This window comes from Narcine bancroftii, chromosome 14, assembly GCF_036971445.1.
Source record: "Narcine bancroftii isolate sNarBan1 chromosome 14, sNarBan1.hap1, whole genome shotgun sequence".
Classification (NCBI taxonomy): Eukaryota; Metazoa; Chordata; class Chondrichthyes; order Torpediniformes; family Narcinidae; genus Narcine; species Narcine bancroftii.
Window position 1 is genome coordinate 26719402 of NC_091482.1, and position 25163 is coordinate 26744564.

Here is a 25163-nt window from a genome sequence, read left to right on the forward strand (position 1 = left end):
CCTCACTGGTCCACTGCCATGGTCACCATCTTATAAGGACATCTCCTCTGCTTCTCCTCAATGGGGCAGTGGAGTCTTTTCCCTATTTCTGGTGCCCTGCAAAAGTCTGCTGCTCCCCCAGAGTCTGCAACCACTCCAGGCCGGTGCCAGGCACAAGCACCATCATCTTAGGGACAAACCCATGGTTGTAGGATCTTACTTAAAAACACCATCAGTTCCCTTACTGGATGTTTAAAGCCTGTACAGAGATGCGGCATTAGGACCAGGTGGTAGAACCCTTCCGAGCAGCGCTGTGTCTCCACTCTTTGCTCTCCCAGGTCTGCACCAGCAGCAGGCTTGCTTTTTCAACAACTCTGGTAGCGTCGCCATTTTTTATCTGCTCTATATTCCTGCAATTCATGTGTCTATTATGGAGCCTCTTAAATGTTCCTACAAAATCTGTTTTTAATCACTGGCACCCCATTCCAGGCCCTCTCTGTATATAAAATATAACTTGTTCCGTATCTTTTCTTTAACCATCTTCACCCCACTTCCCCTCACCTACTATTTGACATATTTTAATCAGTGCCGTTAAGAACCCTGCCATTTTCTACTTACTTCCCCTTTACATTTGAATTCTCAAAGTACAACCCCTCACACTTGTCCAGACACCATCTCCCATTTTTCTACCCCTATCTGCAACTGATGGAAACCATGCTGTCTCATTTGATTGCTCTCTACACAGTCCACAACTCCACCAATCTTTGTGCCATCTGCAGACTTATCACTCCCCACCTGCTTTGTCATCATTTAATGTACCACAAACATCAGGGGTCCCACAGCATTTCATGCAGAACACCACTGGTCATTCACCTCTAGCCAGAATAACACCCTTCCACTATTAGCCTGTATTCTACAGGGAAACCAATTACAAATTCAAACTATCAATTCACCATGGATCCTATGCAACTATATTTCCGGATGTGTAATTTCATGAGTAACGGCTCCTAATGGTTCATTTATTCCTAGTTACTGCATGAAAGGAAATATTTTCCTGTTTTTCTCCCTGATCTTTCTTATAATAGTAACTAGAAAAGGTTATAAACCTATTCAAAGGTCACCTACAATAACAAGGTGGCTCAAATTTTCAGTCCAGAGGATTCATGTTTGTTTATCTGTCTACTGTGTCTTCTTCTGTTGTCCTTTAGAATGCAAGATGGATAAAATGCACCAAGTAACATACTTTAAAATAAAATTCAATAAAAGGGGAGTAAAGCTTAATATGTAGAGAATGTAAGAACATAAGAAAATAGGAACAAGAGTAGGCCACTCATCTATCCCACTATTCATTCTTGGCTGAAGAATTCATCTCTTCTATGCCAGTCCCCCCAGCCCTAAATTCCTCAAACTTTCAAAACCATATCTATTGCCTTTGTTAAATAATTCTAATTATCTACCTCCACAAAATTCCAAGGAAGAGAAATAGAAACCATGCTAAAGGTATTTAGAATATACTAAAAACATACAGTATGCAATGAAAAACAATCCTGTGATTCTCAATCAAGAAAGGAACTACAGGTGCTGGATTGAGGTGTGATTCATTTGCATTTCTTCTAGTGTACAATGTTCACACTGTGTTCTCCTCTACATTAAAGAAAACAAACACTGATTGCTTTACAGAACCCCCGACAGAATCTCCTTGAGGTTATGGTTGCCTGCCACTTTAATTCTCCATTCCACTCCCGCTCTGACCCATTTGCTTCTAGCCTCCTACACTGTTACAACAAAGCCCAAAGCAAGCTTGAGGAACAATGCCACATCTTTTTGAGAATATTGCGGAATCCTAAACACCATATTGATTTCTCCAACCTGATATAACTTGCTTCTCATTCTGTCTATATTAATAGTGCCCATTCTCTTTCTCATTCATCCATCATTTTGGCTTAGTTTATTCTCTCCACTAGTACCATTTGGCCAGCTGGTTACGTCTCACAGCCCTGCTATTTGCAACACTTAAAACAAATTAGACAGTGGACACACAACTCAATTATTATTTAGTCTCACCCTATCAGTTTTCAAATCATTTATCCCCCTTCCTTCTCCTGCCACTGAAATTAACCTGCTTTCTTGTCTTTCCCAGTTTTGACAAAGTATACCAGTCCTGAAACATGAACTCTGATTCTCTTTCCATAAATGTTGCCTGATGGCTAAGTGTTTCCAGCACTTCCTGTTTTTATTTTGCATTATTCTGTCACAATCAGAAACATAATAAATGATTAAATAACAATTTTATTTTTTACATAAAAATTAAAATAAAAGAGCATTGAGCTATTAATGGGAAGAAAATACTGTCTGGAAAATTTGCAAATCTGGCACTGAACATGCTGGATTATCAGAGCTTTATTGTATTTAATAATTGAAAGTAAAGCATTTTCACCTTTGATCATATTCCACATCTGTACTTGCAGCAAATAAAAACACCAGCTCATTTGTGATAAGTCATCTTAACTACACTGCAATGTCTTTGGATCTAATTGAGTGTTCCTCTGTTAAGTGTTCAGCAAATATTGATAGTTGTACCTCTTCTTTACTCACATTCCTGGTGCCCCAGCTGGCAGTCCATTGGGCATAACTGGAGGTGGTCAAGGAATTGGACCAGGAGTTTTTCCAGGTAAGGTACATCTCAGTACTGACATTTTAGATTAATTGGCATGTTGAATGAAAAGTTTAATTATAACTCATAAGGTTTTGCAATAACATTTGTTAGCAGGTAATAGGATATCTGGTAAGAGGAAGTATCTTAAAAGTGATAATGAGATATTTCAGTACCAGAAAATCTTGTTAGAGTAAAGGACAAAGCTGGCAGCATTATGGAACACTGACTAATGAGAGATACTTCATGAAAAAGAAGTAGGTATTAGGCAGCTGGCATAGAGTTAAATCTCAAGGAGAATAAGGAAGGAGTGGGGAATTCAGGCTTTGGCTCAAGAGGCTTCGGTGAGCAGAGGCTGAGGTCGAGCTTGTCAAGTTAAGGTAAGGCTGTTTAATTGGTTTTGTATTCTTTAGTCAATTCTACTTATTTGAGGAAGGAGGAGAGAGAAGGGGTGAGTGTGAGAGCAGTTTGTTGTTCTCTGTGTCAGATGAGGGAAGTCATGGAGTCTTCTAGCTTCACTGACGTACATATCTGCACCAGGTGTGCTGAGCTGCAGCTCCTCAAGAACCTTGTTAGGGAACTAGAGCTGCAGCTCGATGACCTTGCTCTGGTCGGAGAGAGTGAGGTCATCATAGATGGGAGTTACAGCCAGGTGGTCACACCAGGGCCATGGGAGGAGGACAGGTGGGTCACGGTTAGGAGAGGGAAGAGGAATAGTAAGGTAGTAGAGAGGACCCCTGTGGCTATGGCCCTCAACAACAGGTACTCCTCTTTGGGTACTGTTGGGGGAAACAACCCAGCTAGGGAAAGTGTCAGTGGCTGTGCCTCTGGCACTGGGTTGGTCTCTGAGGCTCAGAAGGGTAGGGAAAGGAAGAGGAGGGCAATAGTCATAGGGGATTCGATAGTCAGGTGTACTCGATAGTCAGGTGTACAGTCAGGGGATTCTATGGACAAAGCAAGGAGAACCAGATGGTGGTTTGCCTCCCTGTTGCTCGAGTCCAGGACATCTCAAAGGGGGGAGGGAGATGAGACAGAAGTCATGGTACATGTAGGTACCAACGACATAGGGAGGAATAGAGAAGAGATCCTGAAAAGTGAGTACAGGGAGCTAGGTAGAGAGTTAAAAAGAAGGATCGCAAAAGGAGTAATCTCAGGATTATTGCCTGTGCCATGCGACAATGGGAACAGGAATAGAAAGAGATGGAGGATGAACGCGTGGCTGAAAGGGTGGAGCAGAGGGCAGGGATTCGTTTGTGGATCACTGGGACCATTTTTAGGGTATGTGTGACCTGTACAAAAAGGACAGGCTGCGTTTGAACCCCAGGGGGACAAGGATTCTGACGGGGACATTTTCTAGGGTTACTCAGGAGACTTTGAACTAGAATGGCTGGGTGGGGGGGGGGGGGAGGGAACCAAATGAAGGAGAACAGCAAGGAGAAGGTGAGAGTGCAATCAGAGAAAGCTTGTAGACAGTGCTTGAGGGGGTGGGGGCAAGTCAGGTGATAGAAAAGGGGGATGCTCTATACGAAGATGGACAGAGGTCGATTGCAAAAGATCATAAGAGAGCTGTTGGTAAAGATAGGAGCATACAGGAAGTAAAAAGTGGGAAATCTCTAAAATGCATATATTTTATAGCTAGGAGCATTGTAAGGAAGGTGGATGAGCTGAAGTATGACATGGTAGCAATTAGTAAAACATGGTTACAGGAGGGATGTGACTGGCAGCTAAATATTCCTGGATTTAGTTGCTTTAGATGAGATAGAACCGGGGGGGGGGGGGGTGGGGGGGGCAAGAGGAGGTGGGGTTGCACTACTTGATAGAGAAAATATTACAGCGGTGCTTAGGTGCGATAGAATAGAAGGCTTGTCCAGGGAGGCAATTTGGGTGGAATTGAGGAATGGGAAAGGGGAAGTTACAATTATAGGGGTGTATTATAGACCACTAAATGGGGAATGTGAATTAGTGGAACAAATTAGTAGGGAGATAGCAGATATTTGTAATAAGCACAGGGTAGTGATTGTGGGGGATTTTAATTTTCCGAATATTGATTAAGAAACCTATTCCGTGAAAGGGCTGGATGGGTTTGAGTTTGTAAAATGTGTGCAGGATAGCTTTTTACATCAATACATGGAGGTACCCTCCAAAGAGGGAGCTGTGTTGGATTTACTGTTGGGGAATGAGATGGGTCAGGTGTCAGAAGTATGTGTGGGGGAGCACTTCGGGTCCAGTGATCATAATGCCATTAGCTTCAAGGTAATTATGGAAAAGGATAGGTCTGGGCCCAGAGTTGAGGTTTTTGAGTGGGGAAAAGCTAGGTTTGAGGAGATGCGAAAGGATTTACAAGGGGTGGATTGGGACAATTTATTTTCTGGGAAGGATATAATAGAGAAATAGAGGGTCTTTTAAAGGAGAGATTTTAAGAGTATAAAATCTTTATATACCTGTTAGGTTGAAAGGTAAGGTCAAAAGTTTGAGAGAGTCATGGTTCTCAAGGGATATTGGAAACTTGGTTCGAAAAAAGAGGGAGTACAACAATAAATATAAGAAACGGAAAAATGGAGATGTTTGGGTACTATATTGAATGTAAAAAGAATCTTAAGAAAGAAATTAAAAAGCTAAAAGAAGGCATGAAGTGGCTATAGCAAGCAGGGTGAATATAAATTCAAAGGGTTTCTACAAATATGTAAATAGCAAAAGGAAAGGGAGAGATAAAATTGGTCCAATAGAGAATCAGAATGTGTGTGGAGCCAAGAGATGGGGGAGGTCTTGAACAATTTCTTTTCCTCAGTATTTACTGAGGAGAAGAATATTGAACTGTGCAGGGTAAGGAAGCAAAGAGGGTATATATGGAGACTATAATGATTAAGAAAGAGGTAGTACTGGAGCTTTTGAAACATATAAAGGTGGATAAATCTCCAGGACCTGACAGGATTTTCCCCAGGACCTTGAGAGAAGTTAGTGAGGAAATAGTGGAGGCTATGGCAGTGATTTCTCAAATGTCATTAGAGACGGGTATAGTGCCGGAGGATTGGCGTGTTGCGCATATGGTTCCTTTGTTTAAAAAGGGTTTGAGGAGCAAGCCTAGCAATTATCAGCCTGTAAGTCTGTGGTAGGTAAATTGATGGAAAGTGTTCTTAGAGATAGTGTATATATAAGTATATAGAGGGACAGGGTCTGATCAGGGACACTCAACACGGATTTGTGCGTGGAAGGTTGTGTTTGACCAATCTTGTTGAAATTTTTGAAGAGGTGACTAGGAATGTTGATGAGGGTAGAGCAGTGGATGTTGTCTATATGGACTTCAGTAAGGCCTTCGATAAGGTTCCGCATGGGAGGTTAGTTAGGAAGGCTAAGTCCCTGGGTATTAATTTGGAGATAGTCAAATGGTTTCAACAGTGGCTGGAAGGAAGGTGCCAGAGAGTAGTAGTAGATAATTGTTTGTCAGGATGGAGGCCGGAGACAAGCAGTGTACCTCAGGGTTCAGTATTGGGACCGTTGCTGTTTGTCATATATATTAATGATTGGGAGGATGGTGTGGTAAATTGGATAAGTAAATATGCAGATGATACTAAAGTAGAGGGAATTGTGGATGATGAAGAGGGTTTTCAAAGATTGCAGAAGGATTTAAACTGCTTAGTGGAGTGGGCAGAAAGATGTCAGATGGAGTTTAATGCTGATAAGTGTGAGGTGCTTCATTTTGGAAAGAATAATCAAAGCAAGACATATGTGGTAAATGGGAGGGCATTGAAGAATGCGGTGGAGCAGAAAGATCTAGGAATAACGGTGCATTGTTTGATGAGGGTAGGAGTGTTTGTGGATAGGGTGGTGAAGAAGGCCTTTAGTATGCTTGCCTATATAAATCAGTGCATAGAATATAGGAGTTGGGAAGTAATGATGAAACTGGACAAGGCATTGGTGAGGCCAAATTTAGAGTACTGTGTGCAGTTCTGGTCACCGATTTCTAGGAAGGATATTAATAAGATAGAGAGAGTGCAGAGAAGATTTACAAAAATGTTGCCTGGGTTTCAGCATCTGGAATACAAGGAAAGATTGAGCAAATTAGGTCTTTATTCCTTGGAACATAGAAGGCTGAGAGGGGATTTGATAAAGGTGTTTAAGATAATGAGAGGGATAGATAGAGTTGATGTGGAAAGTCTTTTCCCATTGAGAGTAGAAGAGGTGGATACAAGAGGTCATGGGTTGAGAGTTGACAGGCAAAGTTTTAGGAGTAACATGAGGGGGAACTTCTTTACTTAGAGAGTGGTTACTGTGTGGAATGGGCTTCCGGGAAAGGTGGTGGAGGCAGGGTCAATTTTGTCATTTAAGAAAGAGTTGGTTAAGTATATGGATGGGAGGGGGATGGAGGGATATGGGCAGAGTGTTGGTACGTGGGATTAGAGGAGGGTACTTGGATCCGTGTGGACTAGAAGGGCCAAATTGGCTTGTTTCCGTGCTGTAATTGTAATTGTTAAGCAGGAAAGAAGAGGAGAAAAAAAGATATCCTTGACAACCCAGGAAATTTGGAAAAGAGGACAGTGATATCCTGAAATATATTGACATTACAAAATAAGAGTTGCTGGTGGTGTTGAAGTACATAAACATGCATTAAGGTAGAATAAAGTGGGGGCGATGCTGCAGGTGCTATAACAACAGCTGCTGGTGCAGACCCAAGAGAACCAGGGGGGGGGGAACACAGTGCTGCACTCCAGGTTGTGAAGTTGACGGCTCTGTACAAGCTTTAAATAGCCTGCTAGAGGAGCAGATGGAGTTTTTTTAAATAACATCGTACAACTATGGAGATCTGTACCCAAGATTGCGGTGCCTGAGCTGAGCAGCTTACCACAAAGGGTGGCAGTCTCCGGGGGAACAGTGAACCGATGCAGGGCAGTGGAAACAAGAACACCTCCTGTTGGGAAAGCAAAGCCTGCAAGATGACCCTACAGGAAGATGACCATGGCAGTGGACCAGCAAGGGGATCAACAGCTGCAGGTCTTAAACAGACTGAAGGCTGTGGCAACTTGCTGTCAAAGGACTCACACAGGCTGCATGCTGCTGGTGACATGCTTTTGAAGGACTGACACCAGGCTGCTGGCTGATTGAGACTGGCTCATGCACATAAAGGAACATAAAGGTAGAAAAAAATGGTGGTGCTCCTGGAGCTGCTGTAACAACAGTACTGCCGCTGGTGCAGACCGAAGAAGAGCGGAAGGGGACACATCACTGCACCACAGGGTCCTACTGCCTGGTCATACTTCAGTACCAGGATTCAAGGGGATGCTGATGGCAAGAAGGGCTCTTGAAGAGCCTCAGGCACTGAAAACACTGATTATATTAGAGGTTTTGCATCTGGAGCTCAAGTTGCCGGTGGATTTAACATGTGAGCCTGCAAAGGCTGTGCGAATGCTGGAGGTGAATCCACAGACATTCAGTGTTTCTGAAGAGATTCTTTTGCTTCTTTTACTTTTATTATTGAGGATCAGGGCAATGCTCATCATGACTCTTTATTTTCTGCCACAATAGGTGGCATTTCAGTTCACCACCCCATTCCCTTGCTGACATATGTGTCCATGGACTCATGCACTACCAGACTGAGACAACCCACAAATTGGTGGACCGGATCTGGGTTAGAATCCCATGCTATCTGAAAGAGTTTTACGTTTTCCTCATGTCTGGTTGGGTTTTCTTCGGGGTCTCCAGTTTCCTTCCACCCTTCAAAAATGTACCAGGGTATAAGTTAATGGGGTGTAAATTGGGCAGCCCAGACTCGTAGGGCTGAATTGGACAAAAAAATTAAAAGCACTTCATCTTCCAGCTGGACACCCTCCAACTGGATGACCATAATATAAAATTTTCAGGGTTTTGTGATATTCTCCTTCCCCTTGCTTTCTTTCCTTTTTCCCTGTCTTCTTTCATACAAACATGATAAATTCCTACCTTGTCTCTTATCACATCCAATTAACACCTTTTGTTGATCTGGATTCCTCCCCTAGCCAGCATTGTGTGAATTCTGAGACTTTCTGAGATTTCCTGCTTCTGGCTCATTCTGCTTATTCCTTGAAGAAGGGCTCAGGCCTGAAGTGACAGCAATATATCTTTGCTCTTTATGGACACTGAAAAGTCCGGCTGAGTTCCTCCATCATTTCAGTATGTTTTTACTACAACCACAGCATCTGCAGACTTTTGTGTTTCACTTTTTGCCTTTACAGCAGACAAAAGTTAAAGTATATTGTGCATATTAATTTTTCTGTATAATGATATGATAATGAAAGGATCCTTTGAAATCCCAAGGGCCTGATCAAGAATACACTAGCAAAGAAATTGTAGTTCTGGCAGAGATTTGTGTCCTTGATTTTATATTTTCCTTAGATACAGAGAAAATTAAAGGGATATATAAATAAATTTTCACAGTTGCAGTTAGTGCAAGATAAATTTTTTAAAATGATATTCCAGTAATGCAGATCTTTTGGTGGTCTTGGAGCGGTATATCATTAAAGTTAAATTAATAAAGGATGATTGAAACCCTGATAGCTGTTGGATATCAGGAACCTGGAGGTTTGGGACTGCAGGAAGCAACGAGAAGACCAGCCGCTTGGTCTTGCTGACACTAAGAGCTGAATATTTTATTTAGCACCACACAACCAGATTCTCAATCACAATTTCCCAATATTTGACCAACAGTGATGGTGTTGTCAGTGAATTTATCGATTGCTTCGGAGCTGAACTTGGCTACACAATCTTGAATGCAGAAGAAATAGAACAGGGGACTTAGCACACAGCTTTATCCAAACTCTTAAAACATCATTTAATAGTCAAAGAATTTGATGATTTATCTAAATCCTCAATAATGTAATTAATGATCATAAAGATAACTTTTTTTTGGATTTCAACAACAATATTGAATATTTCAGAAATGTGGTGAACTGTTATAAATTGTGTACTCTGCATGAGATTGTTCTCTCATGTCAATCTCTTTTTGCTTCAGGTGGATATGAAGCAGCTAAAGCTGCTAAATATAGAGGCAGGTCTACCTATTTTCATAAAGGAAAATCTGAAAATGCCAGAAGTTTAAATAAAAGTACTCAAAATACTCATCAAGCTAAACAGCATCTCTAAATACAATACATAGGGCCTGGGGTCTCCTGCATGCTTGGGAGGAAACACACCTACATTTTTTTAACCAGAAGTATTCTAAAATAATTTGATACTTAAGTATCAAAGTATAACTATAAGATTGAGATAAACATCAGTTTTTTTTCATACCCAAATTCTTGTCTCACCAGCTATTGATCTATTATCCAGGAGTTCATTTAATTAAAGGCTTAGATTTTTCTTTGTTGGCTTTCAATATTTTGTATGCAAAATGGTTTTTAGCCCTATTTTGAGTGATTGGTGCCACACTTGTTTCTTTGTGCAATATGTAGAATGTTCTTTTTTCAATCTTACTCAGGTTATCTCTAACTCATTTTTCCAAAACAATAATTCTCTTTCAACTCTTGTACAAAACTCAAAGGATTCATAATTTTTATTGCTAAAACCCTTCAAAGAGATAAGGCAATGCAACATCTCATGGAATCTAGCCAATTTTTTAATGTATGCACAATATATAATGTACAAAATGCATTTCATACAATGAGAATGGTTACATTTTTTTGAACATTTTATTTATCATTTGTATAATACAAAGTATAAATTCAGTAATTGGTAACTTAATAAACCATACAAAATGATACAATAAATTTTTAATTTTCTCCCCAACCCCCTCCCCCAAAAGTTCATTTCTTGAACTTGTATTGTGCAAGCTATGAGGCTTCACTCAGATGGATGCCTCCATGCCTCCATGCCCATTGAAGACAAAGGCTAAGGAGCATGACCACATAAAAATGCACTTCTCTGTAAGTAGACAACCTTCTCCATCCTCATGCTTTGAAGACCTACACTCCCATCATGCTGCAGGGCACAGAGCGGTCCTGAACGCAGAAATATTTATTACAATGAAAGAAACAGACTTGGAAATATTCAGCTTTCATAATATTTCAATGACATATTATTTCAGGGCTGAATCTCGTCATCTGGATTTTAATGAGGCTTTGCTTTAGCCCTTCTCTACTCAGCATCTCCTTTTACATGGAAAATAAAGATTTCACAAAAATGCTTTGTTCACCAAAAGTAAAACACAAAAGCACACCGTGGTTGAAGTAAAAACACACAATGCTGGATAAACTCAGCAGGTCAAACAGTCTCCTTTATATAACAAAGGTAAAAATACATAACCGACGTTTCAGACTTGAGTCCTTCATCAAGGTATGGAAAAATATTGGCAGGCGTCCGAGCAAAAGAGTAAGAGTGTGGTTTGCAAAGGCAGGAGGCGATAGGTGGAGAAGGGAGGGAGGGGACAGCAGCCATCAAGGGGAGGAGGGATAGCTAGGTGAAGGGAGGGGGAAGGGAGGGAGGAGAACTGGAAAGGGGGAGGGGAGGTGGAAGGGGAAGAGGAGAGCAGGTTAGCAGAAACCAGAAAAGTCAATGTTAATGCCATCTGATTGGAGAGGGCCTCGATGGAAAATCATGTGTTTTCCTCCAATTTGTGGTCTAAGTCACATAGTATATAAGGCCATGGAGAGACATCTTGATGGAAGTGTGACACAGAACTGAAATGGTTGGCTGAACTACCAGTGAATGAGAGTTCTTTTCCAATGCTTTGAAAATCTTATACTTGTTTTATGATATAAACAGTTCTTCCTCATTGTAATGACCTTCTATATTGACTTTTCAATGGAGCAGTGAGATGTTGCAGATTTACTTTGGAGACTCATGATAAGCTGTAAGAGCGCATTTCTAATTGTTGAATTCTGACAAGAGTTACTGCAATCTGGCAGAAATGATGGCATTTTCTGGGAAAACATAGGGTGAAGCATTAATCCTGACATCTTGAGAGGAGACAGGATTTTCAATGCTTCCATTGGCACCTGGACTCTAATGAGATCAGCCAGACAATGAGGTCCAAAAAACACAAGATACCATGTCAGTCCCAGCAAACACCCAGAAACTGCTCCTTGCTCCCTGGGAACAAAACTGGCCTCCAGTGAGGTAGTTCTGTAAACTTGCTTTACAATTTCATGTTGTTGTCATCAGGAGGCATCTGGGTGGACCTGATGAATGCAGAAATCGGTTTCTCTTACTGGAAAATTAATGATAGTTAACATGGAAATATGTATCACCCCAAAGTTGGAACAATGCACTTCTGGTACTAAGAAATTTGATGTGGATTTGCCCATATTCCTGGTTTTTTTTATATATTTGGTCTACAGGGTCTGAAAATACAAAAATCATATGTGTGTTTTTACTCACTTTCTCCAAAATACATTCCATTGATGGTCATATATTCTGATTCATTTGGGACAACATAGTGTTGATGCTACAAACATTTCTATTTCTTTCCGCATGACTATAAGTGTCTCTCAACTTATAGCTTCCTTTTAGCCTATGCTCCACCTATGCAGTTCCAGTATTTGTGCAGGAGCTTAATAGAGTTAAATGTTCTGAGAAAGTAGTTGCTAGCCATCTAAATTTTTTAAAATTTTACTTACAACACAGCAAAAGCCAATTTCAGCCATTGAAATCCCTGCTGCCCAGTTACATCCAATTAACCTATGACTATGTGTTCGTGGAAAGTTGGAAGAAACTGCAGTACCAGGGGAAAGCCAAAGCAGACTTTGGGAAAAAGTACAAACCCCTTACAGACACTGCTAGCTGGAGCAGAAATAGCACTGTGCTTCCCATTATGTTAACCGTGCCGCCTTCACCTCCTCTGCTGTGAGGTCTTAATCAGTAAGTGTGTGTGTGTCTCTCTCACTGCTAATTCTTGTAAAAAAAGAATTGCTTTGGAAATGTTTTTCTTTTAATGGTACCCCAGTTTACATAATGTAAAGAGCATAGGGAAAATAAAATGGCAGGTGATGGCAACATGTAAGAACCTGTGCTATCTCTGAACACAAATTTATTTTAACATTCTACTTTTAAAGCAAATTAACTTCTAGGCCAAGCTTCATAAATTAGAAAAACAATTTTGCAAGATGTCCTTCAGGAAGGGTCTCATCAACCTCAACATGGTTGCAGTTAGAATCCTTCAATAAAGGGCAACAATAAAAGATGGCAGTGTTAATTTCGTAGTTAACACAATGCTACTACAACAATGAAGACGCTGTTTACATCCGGTACCGCACGGATGGCAGTCTCTTCAATCTGAGGCGCCTGCAAGCTCACACCAAGACACAAGAGCAATTTGTCCGTGAACTACTCTTTGCAGACGATGCCGCTTTAGTTGCCCATTCAGAGCCAGCTCTTCAGCGCTTGACGTCCTGTTTTGCGGAAACTGCCAAAATCTTTGGCCTGGAAGTCAGCCTGAAGAAAACTGAGGTCCCCAGCTCCCCACCATGACCACCAGCCCCCCGACATCTCCATCGGGCACACAAAACTCAAAACGGTCAACCAGTTTACCTATCTCGGCTGCACCATTTCATCGGATGCAAGGATCGACAACGAGATAGACAATAGACTCGCCAAGGCAAATAGCGCCTTTGGAAGACTACACAAAAGAGTCTGGAAAAACAACCAACTGAAAAACCTCACAAAGATTAGCGTATACAGAGCCGTTGTCATATCCACACTCCTGTTCGGCTCCGAATCATGGGTCCACCTACGGCTCCTAGAACGCTTCCACCAGCGCTGTCTCCGCTCCATCCTCAACATTCATTGGAGCGCTTTCATCCCTAACGTCGAAGTACTCGAGATGGCAGAGGTCGACAGCATCGAGTCCACGCTGCTGAAGATCCAGCTGCGCTGGGTGGGTCACGTCTCCAGAATGGAGGACCATCGCCTTCCCAAGATCGTGTTATATGGCGAGCTCTCCACTGGCCACCGTGACAGAGGTGCACCAAAGAAAAGGTACAAGGACTGCCTAAAGAAATCTCTTGGTGCCTGCCACATTGACCACTGCCAGTGGGCTGATATCGCCTCAAACCGTGCATCTTGGCGCCTCACAGTTTGGCGGGCAGCAACCTCCTTTGAAGAAGACCGCAGAGCCCACCTCACTGACAAAAGGCAAAGGAGGAAAAACCCAACACCCAACCCCAACCAACCAATTTTCCCTTGCAACCGCTGCCTGTCCTGCATCAGACTCGTCAGCCACAAACGAGCCTGCAGCTGACGTGGACATTTACCCCCTCCTTAAATCTTCGTCCGCGAAGCCAAGCCAAAGAAGAAGAAGAAGACTACAGAGCCAGAGGACCAGATTCGAATTCTTCACTGTTTGTAAGGAGTTTTTACGTTCTACCTGTGTCTGCATGGGTTTCCTCTGGGTGTTCTGGTTTCTTCCCACATTCCAAAGTTGTATGGGTTTAGTAGGTTAATTGGTCATGTGGGTATATTTGGGCACATAGGTTCATGGACTGGAAGGATCTGTTACTGTGTTGTATCTCTAATTTTTTTGACTTTCCTTTGATCTAATTATAATCTTGGACGTAAAATAAGGTGAAATTTATTTTTTATATAATTTTATTGAGTTTAACATAATAAGCATACACAATAAATGATGATTACATAATGAATCAATTGTATACAAGCAAATACATACCAAAGGAAGAGAAAATTAATAAGTAATAAAATGTGCTTATCTATTAATAGGTACTTGTATCTCAATCTAGTAATAAAATTAATGAATTCAACCAGGTCAGACCCATTATTAGACTGTTATATTCAAATAATAAGGATTAAAAAAAGAAAAAACTTAAAAGACTAAAACTAAACTAATCTAATTCCCCTCCCTCTAATCAAGGTTACTTTTTTTTGAGAAGAAAAATAAATCAATAATGATGTGGAATCACTGGTGACCCCTGGAGAACAGACAAAGAATTAACGGAATGTATAAAACTTATTGACTCTTCCAATTATAAAAAAATTCTAAGAATGGGCTCCATAACTTTGTAAATTGAAACTTTCTATCTTTAATATTATATCTGATTTTCTCTAAACTTAAATAGGAAATTACATCATATAGCCACTGCGTATGAGTAGAGGATGCATCTCCTTTCCATCTTAATAAAATAGCTCGTCTGGTTATCAATGTAGTAAAAGCTAAGAGTTTTTCTTGAATGCTGATAGAGGTTCATCTGAGTCGTGAGAAAAACCAAACAGAGCAATTAACAGACAGGGTTCCAAATTAATCTTGAAAATTGTTGATAGAGTTTGAAAAATCTCTTTCCAGAATCTCACTAAATTTGGGCATTCCCAGAACATATGAATCAGAGAGGCTTCAAAAATTTTAAATTTTCTCAGAAAAAGGATTAATGTCTGGATGAAAAGTCAAGTCACCGCTATTTGTTATTCTTACCATGTTCGCAAGGTAAAGACGAGGTAGTATTTCCCCAGGACCACGGAGCATATTTACATAAATATAGGTTAGAATAAAAGTTCAGCACATTTAAAAAATTAAATCTTATACATTACCAGTCCATGGTACCCCATCCCCAAATGTTCTGGGAGTTCAGGACTCTGATGGCTTGGGAGAAAAAGCTCTTAACTAATCTGAACATAAGGGCCCGAGTACTGCAGTACCTCCTACCAGATGGCAGAAGGGAGAACAGTTTACTTGAGGAGTGTGTGGAGTCCTTCACAACGTTTATTCCCTTTTGCCTGCGTCAAGTGTTGTAAATGTCCTCCATGGTAGGAAGAGAACCCCCAATGATCTTTGCAATGATGGTCTAAGGAGGTGCAACTTCCAAACCAGGCAGTCAGTGATGCAGTTGCACAGAATGCTCTCGATACATCTTCTGTAGAATGTAGTGAGGATGGAGGGCGGGAGATGGATTTTCTTCAGCTTTTATAGGAAGTAGAGGTGCTGCTCGACTTCCTTGGCTATGGAGCTTTGTTAAGGGACCATGTAAGGTAGTCCACCAAATGAACTCCAAGGAACTTGATACTCTTGATTATCTCAATGGTGGAGGTGTCAATGGTCAGTGGAACCTGATCCCCCAGGATAATTTAAGTTTAGACATATGAATTCTGAGCACTACCCTAAATTTAAGATCCCTGATCTCCCAGAACATTTGGGGATGGGGCACCATTGACTGTTAATGTAATAACCAATGTCTTCATCAAAATGAGGAATCATTAATTAAGCTGAGAGTAGAATACCAATATTCGTCTAAAAAAGTTATATTCAAGTATCTTTCCCAATCTCTTTTGATCCCAGTCATTAGGACTGAATTTAAGTCCAGTAAATTATTATAAATACATCCTATTAATTCACCATGAAAATAAAATTGTATGTTAGAAAGCAGATCAGGAGTCTTAGTATTAGAGATTCACGGAAAATCCATAAGCTTGGACTGAACAAAATGCCTAATTTGTAAATATCTAAAATAAATGCCCATTAAAAAGGTTAAATTTTGTTAATAATTGTTTGAAAGAAGCAAAATTATTTTGAATATAAAGATCCTTGAAACTTTGAAATCCTTTTCTATGCCTTTCCTTGAAATCTGAATCTAACAAAGATGGTTGAAATAGATGGTTATCTATAATTGGGCTAGCCAGTGAAAAATCCTTAATTCCAAATAATTTATTAAACTGAGCCAAAATTATCAAACTATTTTCATCAATGGATAACTTGTTAATTTGGAAAAGGAAAATGATAAGAAGGATTGTAAAATTGCCAACATAGAGGTTTTTTTAGTAAACTGTAATTCTATTTCTACCCAGGAAGGGTAATTCACTGATATATCCAAATGTAATAATAAAAGTAAATTACAGGTACTATATATTAATTATCCAATAGTATAATCTAAAATCTGGAAGAGATAATCTTCCATTTAATGTAGTTTTTTGAAGACAGGCTTTTATTTTCTCTTTGCCAAATATACGCAGAAGTAGCTGAATCCAGCAAGCTAAAAAAAGATTTGGGGATAAAATTTGGTAATTCTTGAAAAGATTCAAGAATTTAGGTAAAATATTAATTTTAATCAAAGAATATATCCCATCATTTTAATAGATAAAGGAGACCAACCTGATAATGATTGTTTAATCCTATCAAACAATAGCCAGAAATATAAGTTTTTAAGATTTTTCATAATTGTAGTTCCTAAATATTGAAAATGTTCTTTCAGTACTTTAAACAGTAAATTGGTATGTACTTCAAAAGCACCTTTTGGGGGAAAAAATTCAGTCTTTTGAACTTTCAATGAAATTTCAATCACTGTAACAGAAAACAATACACCAACAGGACAATTCAAGTTCAGGTCTTTGTAGAATCATGCAATTAAATATACTCCTTTTATAATGCTGTACGTGTTGTAAATGCATTTATTCATGATAAATTTATTTATTTCCTTTACCAATTGGAAGTAACACTTATTTGACATTCATAATTCCACTAGATTTTTATATCCTGATTCCTTTTCATTCTGCTGTAGTTCTTCACCATTCCAATAATGACCAGCAGTAAAAACTGGCATTGCATTAAAAGATATTAGATTTAAATTTTGCAAATTCTTTTTAGTCATACACAACAGTTTCAACATATTGTAGTCCAATTCTAATGCCATCAGTTAACAGAGATATGGATGAAAATTGCTGTTTACCTGTTCCAACCAATAAGAATCACTCGAGTTATATTTTAAGATATTTTAATCTTACAAATAGTCTTCAGACAGCTGAAGACCTAATGAAGTTGCATTTTTTTGATGTAAGGGGCTATACTTATCAATTATTTCAAAGTTAACACTGGCATTATTTTAATTTTGATAGCTATTAAATGACAGATCAAATCTAGAGAAAGAAAATGAGATATAGATTAAAGGAAATGGTGCAATGGACTTAAAATGAAATTTGTAAGTCATCCTCTTCCTGTACTTGACTCCTGCTGTTGTTTGCTCTTGCCTTTCATTATGCCAGTTCAGTGCCAGGGCCACCTGTACTAACAAAGATGGACTGTCAGTTGATGAAATGCTTTTGAAAATTAGATCACTTTATGTTCTCACAGTAAACAAAAGCTTGATAATAGTTGAGCTAGTAACCCCATGTCAATAATTTAATCATTTGATTATTGCAACTCTGGATTGGATTTTTAGGGGCTGTACCAGGAGGATTTCGAGGAGGATATGGAGGATTTCCAGGTGATTTGCACTCTTTGAGACTCTTTCATATTTATTGAAATGACTTGAATACTAAATTTGGCTTTGGAACCAAGGAATGTGGCATTCAGGAAACTACAGGTATATGCTTAGAATGTAATGCAGATCTCTCTCTCCAATATGGCAAGCAAGGGCTTGTGCATTTTTACCTAGTTTCAGTTCCCCAAATCTTTGGAAAAAGCCTTTGTTATCTTGGTATGCCTTCAAATGAATCACAGTATAGTCCATTAAAAATGCATGAAATCTTGATATACTGAGCAATCCCAGGTAGGGATGAGGAGGTTGTGTGAAGGAAGATAAATAGAAAAAGAGGGGGAACAACAATGCTCTAAATCATTTTAAAATAAGGTAAAATTAAATGCACACTTCATTTATGATTAAAAGCATTAAACTAAAGCAATTGTTTTCAAAGAAAGACATTGAATTTCCCTTTTCCCTCATTGATCTGCATTCCATATTGAAATAAGGGGTTTCAGATTCTGCTCAACATCTGACCTGTTTCATTGTCTAACTTGTGACTTTCAAACATAATGGTAAAATTCTAACATGACTCGAATGAATTGTGCTGGAATGAATTGTCTGATTCAATTTCCGATCACATATGCATCCATCAGATCTATAATGGCCATTTAAAAGACTGAATGCAAGCAGCTTTGATTGGAAAATGTAATAAATAGTGGCCATTATTTCTGGTCAGAACTTTCATCAGGATTGTGATTGACCATGAACTTTGACATAGCCAATCCTTGGAAATGGTGGCATTTCTGATTCACATTATCTGCATTACTCAGTGTAGCTAAGTTTTCAGATTCCCATACAAACATAAAAAATCTGAACTTATCAAGTGTTGATAGCCTTTTCCTGGCTATGTTCTGCACTGGAACTCCAAAAGAGCAGGAATTTGTTTAGTGCCACTGTATCTTAACTTGGTACAGAATCCATGAACCCTTTCTTTCCATACAGCTGTAGGTTACAAGAAATAGTTACATTATTTTTTTCATTATTTCCATTTGGTTTAATACTTTTAGTTTAAAACATGTTTATGTGTGTTTTAGTTCAGTTTCTTTATGACATAGGTGGAACTATCTTGGTGTCGTCATCAACAAAACAAAGACATTATGTGTCAGGTCATAATTTTATACCAACTCCAGTACTCCTCAGAAAATTTAAATTTTAAATGAAATTTAGACATACAGCATGATAACAGGCCATTTTGGCCTATGAGGCCATGCCGCCCAATTAACCTACAACCCCTAGTACATTTCAGTCAATGGGAGGAAAACCCATACCGAGCTCCCAGGGAAAACCCATACCGACGCAGGAAGAACATACAAACTCCTTACAGACACTGGGATTTGAAGCCCGGTCCTGATTGCTGGCATTGTAACCATGTTGCACTAACCACTACGCTAATCATGTCAACTCAAAATGAGCAGTGGAATTTCAAGAAAGAACACTGGTAATTCTCATCTAAAATTGTAAAATTTGTAATACATTGAAATAAATATTCCAACTCTTTGGCCATTTGGTCTTTCTGATCAGTTATTTATGGAGACTACCAGATATAAGATTATTTGACTGTCAAAAGACTTTCCATCCATGAAAAGGTAATTTTGGTGGGAATAACAAATATATCAAGGAAAGAAAAAGAATAGAAGGGTGGGGGTAGGGGCTAAAAAGTAGCAGGATATTGGACAGAAGGTAGGTGAGGCACTTAGAAAGAGAGGCCACTGAGTGTGTGGGGGGGGTTAAAGAGAAAAGTGAGATCATGTTTCATGTCTTAAGGTTATTCATCCTGTTGTATATGTAATTTATCTCCTTTCCAATATAACTTTGTTCCTTTGATGTTACAGGTGCATTCAGGGCAGCTAAAGCTGCTAAATATGGAGGTACAATTTCTATTTTTGTAATTTACGGAAGAATAAAATTATCATGGTATAGAATGTTAATGAATAAAATCTAATGTAAATATATAATGTGCTGAACAACTAAATTGATCATCTGTTAGAGAATATACCAGTCCCAGTCATAGATTCTTACAACAGATAGTCTTTATCAAAAATAAAAAAAATTGAAATGATAATAGAAAGAAATACCATTCTGCTATTTGCCTGCCTTGAACTTGGCTTTGAGAAATTACTATATGACTGAAATTATGGTTACATGAACAGAGTAACATCTATTTTCTGAGAACACAGAGGATTGGGGAGTTCAATCCAGGCATTCTATTTCATTCGTCTTAATTAAAAATGCTTTGTACAGCAAGAAGTGGCAAGAAATAAATGGTGTAAATTCTAGTCATGAACATAGACTATTAAGAGCTATTCAATCACTGATAGCAAAGGGGCATCTATATTTAAACCATCTAACAATGTATACCAAGAAATGGAAATCATTATTAAATCAAAAGAGTGCACAAGAATTGATGGCATAGAAAGTATTATATTCTCTACCAATTGTGAATGCATTTATTTATATTTTATACTTTGCTATTCAAGTAAACTAATTTTTAACTGTTCTATTTAAATCTGTGGTTTTGTTGGTATTAGATAGAATCAATGTGATCCTATTTGATTCTTTTAAGATTACATCATTTTTAAATTAGCATTCACCTATTTAGAAATTAGGGCAGCACGGTTGGCTTAGCGGTTAGCACAATACCTTCACAGCATCAACGATTGGGTCTGAGGTTCAAATCCCGCGCTATGTGTAAGGAGTTTGTACATTCTCCCCATGTCTGCGTGGGTTTTCTTTTTTTTCCAAACTTTATTTATTCGCTCAAGATACAGGTAATAAGTAACATATATAACAATAAACTAGACATGAACATTACATTTTATATTTTATATATAAAAAAATGAGAGAAACGCGCCCCCCCCCCCCTTCAGCCAACTCTCCTAAGGAGAGCCATGAAAAAAAGAAAAAATAAATAAAGAAAAATGAAGCATACTTATTAAAATCTAATCAATGTAAATCAAAATGTAAATATTCTGAATATAACAACCACTTATGAAGAAAAAAAATTATAATTATCACGCAAAACATATGTAATTTTTTCCATTATTAAACAATATTTCATCTCATTATGCCACCTATTAATATCAATCATATTCATATCCTTCCATGTACTAGCAATTCCTTTTTTTCGCTACAGATAATGCTAAATATACAGAAGCAAGTTGAAATTTATCTAATCTTTCAAAGACTGCAAACTACCCAATAAAAATACCGTCGGGTCTAAAGGTATTTTAATCTTATACAGGTATTCTAAAAACAATTGAATTTTTTTCCAAAAAATGAAAAAAAGTTTCAACTGCATTACCACATCTAAAACATAAATCTGATTCATGAAAACCATATTTTTTTAGTTTTTCAGGTGTTAAGTATAATTGATGTAAAAAATTATAATTAATCATTGCATAATGTGCATTTATCAGTCTAGTTACAGTATCATAACAAATATCTGACCTCAGAAAAAATAAAATCAATCTCCACTTCTCATTTACCTTTAGATTTATCCCAACCCTTTTTATCCATACCATCCTGTAATATTTGATACATAACTGAATTTGATACATCCCTTCTCTGGTACCTTCATAAGAAAAGTCTCAAATTTAGTCATTTCAGGTAAAATCATGTCTCTACCAAACACATGCTTTACCAAAGATTGAATTTGATAATAAAGAAACAAAGAATTCTTATCAATACCATAACTATCCTTAATCTGATCAAAAGATAAAAATTTACCATCTTTAAAACAATCTCCCAAATTTTCCACACCTTTTAATCTCCAGTGTAATAAATTCCAATTATGTATTGAAAAAGGAATAAGTTGATTATTATACAATGGAGTCAAAGCCGACAATTCACCACTAGAACCTATCAATTTCTTTTTCTTCATCCATAATTTCATTAAATGTTTTAATATAGGCACATTATATTGCTGTAACAAATTTACATTCCATCTAAACAAAAATTGATGTATTTCAAATTCATAAATATTTGCCATCTTAATTTTGGCCCAACTAGGGGGCCGTTCCAAATCCAACAATAAATTTAAATTGGGCTGCTTCATAATAATTTCAAAAATGCGGCAACCGTAATCCCCCTAGGTCATATTTCCAAGTTAATTTATTCAATGCTACTCTTGAAAATTTACCTCTCCATAAAAACTCCCTCACTATTTTATTCAAATCTCGAAAAAAAAATTGTCAAGTAAATACGGAACAGATTGAAATAAATATTGTATATGCGGAAAGATATTCATCTTAATTGTACTTATTCTACCCAATAAATTAATAGGTAGATCTTTCCATTTAATCAAATCAGTCTTAATTTTTTTCATTAACGGAACATAATTTAATTTATATAAAGATTGATAATGGAGATCCATAATTATACCCAAATACTTAATTCGATCTGTCCATTTGAAATTAAGAATATTCTTATAAACTGAATAATCTCCTTCACTCACTGGTAATATTTTACTTTTATCCCAATTAACTTTATATCCAGAAAGACGTCCATATTTCATCAAACACTCCTTCAAATGCAAAAGTGATTGAGCTGGATTTGTCAGGTACACCAATACATCATCAGCAAATAAATTAATTTTATATTCCTCATCTAAAACTTTCATACCCTGTATCTGTGTATTCTGTCTTATCAACTGAGCCAAAGGTTCGATCACTAACGCAAATAAAGCTGGTGATAAAGGACAACCTTGACGAGTAGATCGGGTCAGTTTAAATGGTTCCAAAATCAAACCATTCGTCAGTACTCGAGCTACTGGTGTACCATATAAAGCCTTAATCCAACCAATAAAAAAAGGACCAAACTTTAATTTCTCCAAAACTTTAAACAAAAAATTCTATTCAACTCTATCAAACGCTTTTTCGGCATCTAAAGATGTCACCATCGGATAGTCTAGAGATTGTTGAAATCTATTAATCAAACTAATCACACGTAAAATATTATCCGAGGCGTATCTATTCTTTATGAAAGCTGTTTGATCCATATGAATCAACTTAGGTAAAAACTTAGCCAATCTATTCGCTAAAATTTTGGCTATAATTTTATAATCTACATTCAACAACGAAATTGGTCTATATGAAGATACTTTTAAAGGATCTCTATCTTTCTTTGGAATTACCATAATTAAAGCACTCGAACAAGACTCAGGTCATTCATAATGTTCGCCAACCTGACGTAGTACATCTCCAAACACTATACAGAGATCATCGTAAAAAATTTTATAAAATTCGACCAAAAATCCATCATCACCAGGCGATTTACCGTTTGGCATTTCCATCATAGTCATATTAATTTCCGAGTCAGTAAATGGTGCTTCCAACCCCTGTATATCTACATCCCCTAAGGTTGGTAAGTTCAACTGTGATAAAAAAAAGATCAATTGATCCATTTTCTTGTTCTCCATCAGATGTATATAACTTTTTATAAAATGAACAAAATTCATCATTAATCTCATGAGGTTTATACGTAATAAGCGAATTCCGTCTAATAGCATTAATAGTCCTCGAAACCTGTTCTTTCTTTAATTGCCATGCCAATACCTTATGTGCTTTTTCTCCCCATTCATAATATCGTTGTTTAGTCCTATTAATCATACACTTAAATTGATAAGATTGCAAAGTATTATATTCCTGTCTCAACCTAGATAATTCTATTTTCTGATCTTCCGTAGCGTCTCTTTGAAATTCCTTTTCTAACTCACTAATCCATTTCTCTAATTCAAGACTCTGATTTAATCGATTCTTTTTCATTTTAACAGTGTAACTAATTATTTGTCCTCTTAGATAAGCTTTCATAGCATCCCATACTACAAATTTATTTTGAATAGAATTAGAATTTTCTTTCAAAAAAAGATTAATATGTTATTTCAAAAAATCAATAAATTCCGTATTTTTAACAACATTGTATTAAATCTCCAACAATAAGCCACTTGTACTTTCTCAGAAGTTGTATAAGTAAAATATAACAAAGAATGATCTGAAATCACCCTACTTTTATATTCCGCTTGTTGTATTTTCCCCTGTAAATGTGCCGATACTTAAAAAAAAGTCAATCCTTGAAAACGATTCGTGTCTAGCTGAATAAAAAGAGAAATCCTTCTATATCGGATTAAGACGTCTCCAACACTAAGTTAAGATCTTTCATCAATGCTTGAACCTGAACCGCCATTTTAGATTTCTTAACTTTCTTTGGGGACTTATCTAATAATGGTTCTAAAACGCAGTTAAAATCACCACCAACTAAAACATTCTCATTAGCCTGACCCAGACATAAAAATGCATCAGAAATAAATGTTTCATCATCTTCATTTGGGGCATAAATATTAAGTAGAGTCCAAAATTCACTAAAAATCTTAACAGTTTAATTTAAGAATACAACCTACCTTTTCCTCCATTGATTGTAATTCAAAAGATAAATTCTTATGTATCAAAATTGCTACACCTTTCGCCCTGGAATTAAATGAAGAAGAATATACATGTCCTACCAAATCCCTTTTCAATTTCATACTTTCTTTGACATTCAAATGTATTTCTTGTAAAAAAAGCGACATCAATTTTCATTTTCTTAATATACGCCAAAATACGTTTACGCTTAATCGTACTATTTAAACCTCGAACATTAAAAGTAGCAAACTTCAACTTTGACATACCTTCTAATATAACTAGGAACTAATAATATCAATATTTAAAAACTCAGATCAATGTAAATAGGCCCTCCAATAGGAGAAAAAGAAACTACAAATTAAAGTCTTAAAAAAAAGAAAATTAAAAAAAATAAAAAGAAAGAAACCCGCCCCCCCCCAAAAAAAACTACCAAAAGGTAGTAATCCCTAAACAAAACTTGGGTGTGGATCACCCACCTGTGGCTGATGACTAATAGAACATAGAGCAAATCTCTCCCTCCCCAGCCAAACAAAAACTAACAACAAGATATCATAATGACATAAAAAGAAAGTAAAACTAAAAAGGTTCTTCTATTCATCCAAGAGATTGCAGACTCAGTGACTCCATTTCAAGAGAAGTTGGATTCTTTCCATTCCCATTTCTTCCATTTCTACCATTTCTACCATTTCTTCCATTTCCAGAGCAACCAGATTTTTCTTTAGGAGACAATGATGGACTATGACTTTGTCCTCTTACATCTGGCAACGAATCAGCAAAAATCATTGCCTCACGCTCATTCTCAAAAAGCTGAGATTGAAAGTCTCCACAGAACACCTTCAATACTGCCGAATAGCGAAACGTAGATTTATGGCCTTTATGTCATAAAACTTCTTTAACTGGATTAAATCGGCGCCGACACTGAATAACCTCTTG

The 25163-nt window shown here is 37.6% G+C and overlaps 1 protein-coding gene across 11 annotated transcripts in view; it reads left to right on the top strand.

The window, feature by feature from the left end:
- The window catches only part of LOC138749782 (elastin-like), a 270705-nt gene that overhangs the window by 164965 nt on the left and 80577 nt on the right, over window positions 1-25163 (top strand). For 10 of the 11 annotated variants that reach the window (XM_069911641.1, XM_069911638.1, XM_069911640.1 and 7 more), the window contains 3 exons: window positions 2591-2650; window positions 17752-17796; window positions 19668-19703. In XM_069911641.1, coding sequence (XP_069767742.1) covers window positions 2591-2650; window positions 17752-17796; window positions 19668-19703 — 141 coding nt within the window. The remainder of the gene's footprint in view (window positions 1-2590; window positions 2651-17751; window positions 17797-19667; window positions 19704-25163) is intronic. The other variant, XM_069911643.1, reaches the window with a different exon arrangement.